Source organism: Dreissena polymorpha, chromosome 7 (assembly GCF_020536995.1).
Source record: "Dreissena polymorpha isolate Duluth1 chromosome 7, UMN_Dpol_1.0, whole genome shotgun sequence".
Classification (NCBI taxonomy): domain Eukaryota; kingdom Metazoa; phylum Mollusca; class Bivalvia; order Myida; family Dreissenidae; genus Dreissena; species Dreissena polymorpha.
The window spans coordinates 85,470,507-85,477,974 of NC_068361.1; the positions used below are offsets into that span (position 1 = coordinate 85,470,507).

Below are 7,468 nucleotides of genomic sequence, written 5' to 3' on the forward strand. Positions count from 1 at the left end.
CGGATGCGATAGACACCTATAAACTGTTAGATGCACATAATATCACTTAAACATTAGTTCATTTTTGTTGTTGCAGAATTTATACATGTCGTGCATTAATTTATAACATGAATCTTAACTAGTTATATCTAATTTAAATCTAAATTAGCATGAATTATATTGTTTCACATGTTTTTCATTAAATTAAACGCTTGCATTTATTCGGCTACTGCCGTTTGCATGTTTTTGCTACTGACGTGTGCCATTCCTAAACGTACTACTGACGTTTGCCATATTTGTTTTCACTCCTTAAACGTTTATTCAATATCGGGTAGATATTTTTGTTTGTTTATGCATAGACATATGTAATATATGTTCGTCCGGTAAAGCATAGACAGTTCTGTGATGGTTAATTTTCGAGAACACTGACTCTTTGTAATTTTACTACTGACGTTTGCTTCTTAAATGACAATTTGCGCCGAAGTGTTCTCGAAAACCATAGCAACACACAAAACGTGTGATATACCGATCGAAAGCTATATGCATGCCATATTGCGTGCACTAGGTCGTATGAAAGTCAGAGGATGATCAGCAAAGATATTGGAAAAAAAACTACCTTGCAGCGGCTGTTTGTTGACATAAAATGACTACTGACGTTGACTTTTGTGGTCACGTGACAGTTTTTGTTAATTCACAGTGTTTAAGACACACTCTAAATTGGAATGGGTCCGGTTGTGTTTATTACAAACTTGCGATATAATAAGCTATAATATAATTTTGAAAATTGAAGTGCGTCTAAGATTATTTTGTTTTCTTTACATCGTATAAAATCCTTAATAGTAAGATGTTGTAATAGTAAGTCATGTTGACATGGTGTATTAATGTTAAATTTAAGCAATTTTAGTCGTCTTGTATTAAATTATATTTTAACTTTTACACGAAAATATCGTGTTTAAGCACCAATGTATGCACATTTAACAAATCAAAGATCGGACGGGTTTAGAGTTCCACCATATCTTTAATTCTGTTTTACTTGAAATTCAACTCGATATCATGATAAAATGACATTATACATTCCATTTAAACATTGCGCATAGTATCACTGTACAGCACTCAGGTTCGAGTTCAACTACTATCACCGAACGCGTGGTGTGTCATTCAAGCGGAACATTAAGGGAGATAAGCGATATGAGAAGATAGCGATGTAAACGTGTTATTGTGCACATGGTTTATCCGTACAGATAACAGCGATAGTATTTCATCGAGAGGTAAGTGTCTTTACCCATTGTTAGCATACCTTTCGCTTTTAATATGAGGCAGTTGGAACACAATTATTCTGCATCAATATGCAGTGAAATAACTGGCTTCATTCGAACAATCAACTCTCGATCAATACTGTGTTGCATCAGGGTTCAGTACACTACGACGGATAAGGTAGCATAATGAAGACCAATTCGATACACCACTTACTATCGCGGTTCAGTACATTGAGACAATCAAAGTAACACGATGAGCACAATTTGATATGTATTACAAAAGTTTAAGTTCTTAATGATGAAGAAAAAAGTACACATTACCTGATTTCATGTTTTGACACATCAAATTAAACAACATGTTTAAGCTTACATGTAACATGGAGTCATTTTTCTTCCTCCTACCAATAGAATGGAAGAAACATTTGATGTCATCATCATAGGGGGGCGGAGTCGTTGGATGCGCATGCGTATTCGAGTTAACGTCACGTGGCTATTTATGTCTACTGTTGGAAAAGAACGAGCACCTTGCTGCAGAAGCAAGCTCGGGAAACAGGTGAGATATGTTCGCTTCATTATCTTAAACATTCTTATGTTCATTACGCAACAAACATTGTATTTTATTGTAATTTAAATAGGTCCCTTTCCGCTGAACTAATCAACACAGAAATTTCTAGCCATTTATAAACATGCTTAGTCGAATATAAATTGACATGTGACATGCTAAAATAAATCATATAGTATTTTTAAAAGAAGAAATGAATTTAAATACCATATGTTCGTATGATATTGCATTTCTCATAATTATTTTAAAACATGTATCGTTTAATTGAATGTATCCAGTGGGATGCTCCACACCGGTTTTGATGCCACGGAGAGACTCGAACTAGATTGTATTCAGCGATGCCAGGCGCGGGTGTTTCCGCTGTTGGACAAACTGGGAGTACCAGTTAACCACATTGGCGCCACACATCGAACATTGTTATAGTATTCGTTGTTGCGATAATATGTTATAAATTACAATCACTGAAACATGTACCCATAGCTTTGCTGTTATTGATTGTCATGGCTTCTTACTAACCTAACCAGTCTGTGTGAACATTTTTCAATTCCAGTTTTACTCAAGTATTTCGTATTTTGCAGCTTGAAAGGTTTCCACAAATAGTTGCCAACTCAAACGCCGCCAAATGCACGACCATACGGGAACTTAGCTGCTCAGAACTGTACAGAAGGGAACCAAACATCACTTCCGGGGCGCTAGGCGGTCTCTGGATTCCGGGCAAAGCAGTCACCGACCCGTGGCTGTTTCCGGTCCTGCTCGCTAACGATGCGCGTAAGAAAGGCGCACGCATTTTACTTCGATCACGTGTTTCCAGCGTAGTCAGGAACACCGAGAAGTGGATCGTGGAAACCACACGTGGAACATTCTATTCAAAATGCGTTGTGAACTGCGCCGGTCTCTATGGCGACATAGTTAACATTTTGGCTGGAAAATCGGAATTTAGGTAGAAACATGTTTGTTTACAAACAAACATATAATTTGAATTTACTGGTGTGTTCCCGAAAACAATCTTACAAACCCTTTAATACTTCAGTTTTATTGTACCCACATTTATTGGATTTATTTTTAATAACAATTTACATTTGAGCATACTTTAGATAAAATTATCCAATCAATTATCACAGGATCTTGCCACGAAAAGGTCAGTACACAGTGTACTCAAAATCAGCGATGAACCTGCTAAACTCCAGCATACTTCCGGTACCGAGTGACGTCACGAAAGGCGTCATAGTTTTCCGTTCAGGTATATTTAATGGACTGTTTATTGTGTACAATGTTTAACAAGAAACTACTACGCTGATAATGACCTGATTCAATTTTGCAATTATATTTTATTTTATATCAGGGCAGTAGGCGTTTTTATCAGACCACTATGATAATATCGGTCTGATATAATGGTACCGGTTATATTTCTTAACAGTGCAGTAGGCGTTTATATCAGTCAATAGTATGTTTTAATTTGAATAAGCTCTAACGTCATTATTTTCAGTAGCAATGAATCAGATAAATCATTGCGACTTAACTGTTGACCAAGCTCTGTACCGCAAAACAAATACAGTGCCGAACCATGATTTCATGAAGACAGCCCGGTTTTTAGGCGGGGGGTAGTTTTAAAAAGAGGCACCCCCTCCCATACATATGAACCATTTTTAGCTGCCAAATAAAGGAAAGATATCTTGCTAACCGCGCATATGCTAGATTTAGTTTCGCTTTTCTGAAACCAAAAACTTTAAACACGAAAATATCCCCCTCCCACAGCAAAAACAGATTTTATAAATGATTATTGACTGTCAACTTATTCATTCGCGCTCAAAATGCAATGAGGTAGCGAGTGCATAGTTCTTTATATGTAAAAAGTGGTTTGATGAACAGAGAAAGATGTTGAAGCCCTTTCATTTTATGATACTACATGCTCGAAATGATATACAAGAACGGCTCGGAAATCCTCGTATTTATATTTATGTAAGCACAACCGGTAAAAGTAAATATTGGTAGGGCAGTAACCTGTTATTCTGAAGATATACCATCAACGCATTATTGTTGATGCTACGACATCATGTGATATTAAAAAATACAGTTGGCTTTCGAACTAACATCATTTAAAAAATAAATGACACAATAAATTTCATTTTTTCACCATCACATATTTTCATTGTGGAAGCAACATTTATACAATTGTGATTCAAATCCCGCCTTTTCTCCAGAAATCATAGTGCACATACATCACAAGCGTAAATATATACTGCTACGTTGACAATAAAATCGGACCAAAATTGTCGGTTTCGAAATTTGAAATGCAATGAACATTATCCGCAGCGTTCTCATATTTCAGTCTATGACAACGTAATCATCGGGCCGACAGCAGAGAATGTTGACATCAGACAACAAGCACCCGTGGATGAATCCATTCGTCTGCGTCTCACAGAGGTAAACGCTAGGATACGTGGGCGTAAGTGCATATTTTTTCTCAACAGGAGCACCCATTTCTTTTGACAGCCGATTTAAATATGAATTCTGAGTCAATAAACGTAAGCTACCGTATTTGTTTTGTCCTTTTTTGAACAACAAGACCGAATTTATAAAGGAAATAAATAACTTTTCCTATTGCTTTATCTAACGCAAAGTGTCAATTATTTGCTAATACCCCACACGGCGACTCGAAATGGTATGTTCGTGTAGAAATATTTATATAAACAAATAAACTTGGTATCTTAGCTGATTTTATTTGCCCATTCATTTTGAATAACATGATAGCAAAGTTCTGATTGACCGATATAATGATATCATGAGAAGTTGACCTTTCGCAGCTCTTACTGTGATCTTAATGCGAAGCGTTTTTTATGATTCTGATGTGATTTTGACCAGATTGCCGCCAAAGTGGTGCGAGAACTGCCCTCACATCCGGTGGTCTCTCTGTACACAGGAGTCAGACCCGCCACTGATGTCAAGGATTACATCATATCCGCCGAGACAGACAGGTCGGTTAGACTAATTTGGTTAAGTTTAACGAATATGTATGTGATAAAAAGGGTAGTTATTACGGATAAATGATGTTGGACTAACCGTTTCTCTTGGTACTATCAACTCAAATGTATATGTCAGATACACAAATATATATTGGAGCTTTAAAGCTGAAACTTTAAGTTGACATGCATTACTGGTTCGATTTATTTTTATAACCTCTGTAAGTGTACGGAAATTTCTAACAATTCTATTCTTGGCACTTTCATAATTAATACAATTTAGCACCGTCATTGAAAGGATTTGTACTATGCTCGTTTTCGATCGCACGATAGTGAAAACTAGGTTTTAAACAAGTGTTTACGGATAAACTTACTCCAATTAAACGAAACATATACGGTTAACATAGGTATTGAGTGTATACTTCGTTTGGATGTGTCGTAGTGGATATGGTGTCCGAATAGCGACCGGGAGATCACGGATTTCATCCTCACTGTGGGAGCGCTCTTTAGATCTCCCGAACATATCAATTATTGGTTCTATCCAGGAAACGGACTCGAGAGCTTTTCAATATGCATTAGGTTTACGATGCTATTGGACAAACTTAATTAGGTTTAAACTATGGTATCGACACGGTAATGATTAAAAGCAGAAAACTGTCGCGCGCATTTGCAAAAAAAAAGAATCCTTAATAGCTTCTTGTGTTCATTTTTTGTGTTGCGAATCCAATTTCTTGTGGTTAAACACAGGCGCACGGACGAAGTGATCACAGGTTTAATGCCTGCTAAATCTAAACTTAAACTTACTCGTCTTTCCAATGAAACGTTAAACCGATGTGAGTTGTAGTACGTGCGTAGCAGAGATTTATCATAAAACCAAGGGCCCGTTTTCGCCAACTAGTTCTTTGACTCAAGAAGGATGAAAATACTAAGAACCAAGAACACTCGTCAGTTTTGAACATGAACATGCAATACAGCTTGATTGTGTCATTTTTAAATGGTTCTTATTGGAGTTTTGTGTATTTATAGAGATTACACTTCGGGCCATTTAAGACTGTATTCCCCTATTCTTTATTTTAAGACGTAAGTCTTCGAACTGGTATCAAAAAAAATGCAATACACACAATGCTTGATTTAATTTTGATCGCTTTTTTTCAGAAACTAGATAACAGTCGGTGGCATTCGCTGTACCGGTCTATCGGGCTCACTCGGTATCGCAGAAAAGGTACACAGTCTGGTGAAAACGAGTCTGAACATCGAACCAGACAGAGGTCAAAGTTTATTTATTTCTAAACCGGATGTGTCGTTTACCAGACATGGCTCAGCCATTGTTGATGGTGTTGAACATTTTATTACTCATCCTTTGACTTTCGCTGGAAGAACGGAGTATGCCGCAAATTCCAGAATGTAAATGACCACTATATTACTATTGTTTTGGTAATATCATTTTAAATAAATCGTCAACAGTGTCATGTCTTTTCATTTTTAAATATATTATTTCTATTATATCTTATGCTGTAGAGGAGGCGTTTTTATTAAGCATGTTCACTCAGAATACACTCCGATGACGGCGTTTTGTATTCATAACTTAAATTGTAGTTCTTCCTTATTATAGTTAACGAAATACAATTGCTTTTTAAAATATTGCCCTTATTGTATAATGCGTATCATTGGGTGAAATAATGTGTACTATTATGTTCTGCTATTTGCGAACCATACAAGTGTTCAATATGTATTCAGACCCCATTCTGCATGTTTACAAAATCGAATCTTCTCAATACATACATAGTGTCTTATGCCTGTGGATAGATCGAGTACTCTGATATTATAAATATGAAAAACTGAGGTCGAGCGCAATTGCCGTATAAATGGTTTCGTGACCGATCCCAACACAAGGTCGGGGATCCAACACGGGAGTCTCGGATTTGCTGTTCAGCGTTCTACCAACTGAGCTAGCTGAATAATGCATATTAAACGTTTAAAGTTTTGTTGTTTGATCAGTGGATGCGTTTAAGCTTCTAGCTAATAATATGCACTCGGTTCAAGAGTTTAAATAGCTCAGAATAGTGGTTTTGCTATAAGAATTTTCATATATATGGGCAATGCTCTATGAAAAGTGGGGTTAATGATTTAAGTGTCGTCCCAGATTTGCCTGTGCAGTCCGCATAATTGTTTGCCCTTGTATGATGATTTTTGTTTAAAAAAGTCTCTTGTTAGCTAAAATCCAGATTATGCTGTAAGTGTCTTCTAAGCTAAAATCCAGATTAGGCTGTAAGTGTCGTCCATGATAAGACTGTGCCGGTGCGACACTTAACTCACATGCATTAAACTCCATTTTCACAGAGCGCTATTTATAAAGCATCTTTTTTATGCAAACAACTACTGTTTTCGTATTCGAATTTTAAGAATTAAAGTAAGCATTTTTTCTGATGGCTGCATAAGTCATAACCCTTTTTCAATATGTTATCTAGATTAGTTTAAATGTATACATTTGATAATATTATCGAATTATTCGTTGTATATTTTTACGAAACTTAAGCGATTCTTGTACGTGTTCGTAGACCTTAGATTTATAATGTTTGTAATGCACCATGTTAGTTTGGATGGTACTCACAATCCCGGTTATGTGGGGTTTCATCCGGGTACTCCGCCCCCCCCCCCCCCACAACACAAGGCCACACCAAATGTCAACAATCTTTCAGTAACAACAAAAT

At 36.6% G+C, this 7,468-nt stretch overlaps 1 protein-coding gene across 2 annotated transcripts; it reads left to right on the forward strand.

Moving 5' to 3' along the window:
* Window positions 1-873: 873 nt before the first annotated feature.
* On the forward strand, window positions 874-6,223 carry LOC127837583 (glycerol 3-phosphate dehydrogenase-like). 2 transcript variants are annotated; one of them, XM_052364833.1, is made up of 7 exons: window positions 874-1,413; window positions 1,644-1,788; window positions 2,376-2,737; window positions 2,919-3,037; window positions 4,127-4,221; window positions 4,660-4,772; window positions 5,913-6,223. In XM_052364833.1, the coding sequence occupies exons 2-7, from the start codon at window positions 1,645-1,647 to the stop codon at window positions 5,917-5,919; spliced, it is 840 nt and encodes a 279-aa protein (XP_052220793.1). In that variant the 5' UTR covers window positions 874-1,413; window position 1,644; the 3' UTR covers window positions 5,920-6,223. The 2 variants fall into 2 exon arrangements, with proteins under 2 accessions (XP_052220793.1, XP_052220792.1); XM_052364832.1 differs by having other exon boundaries at window positions 874-1,247.
* Window positions 6,224-7,468: the final 1,245 nt, after the last annotated feature.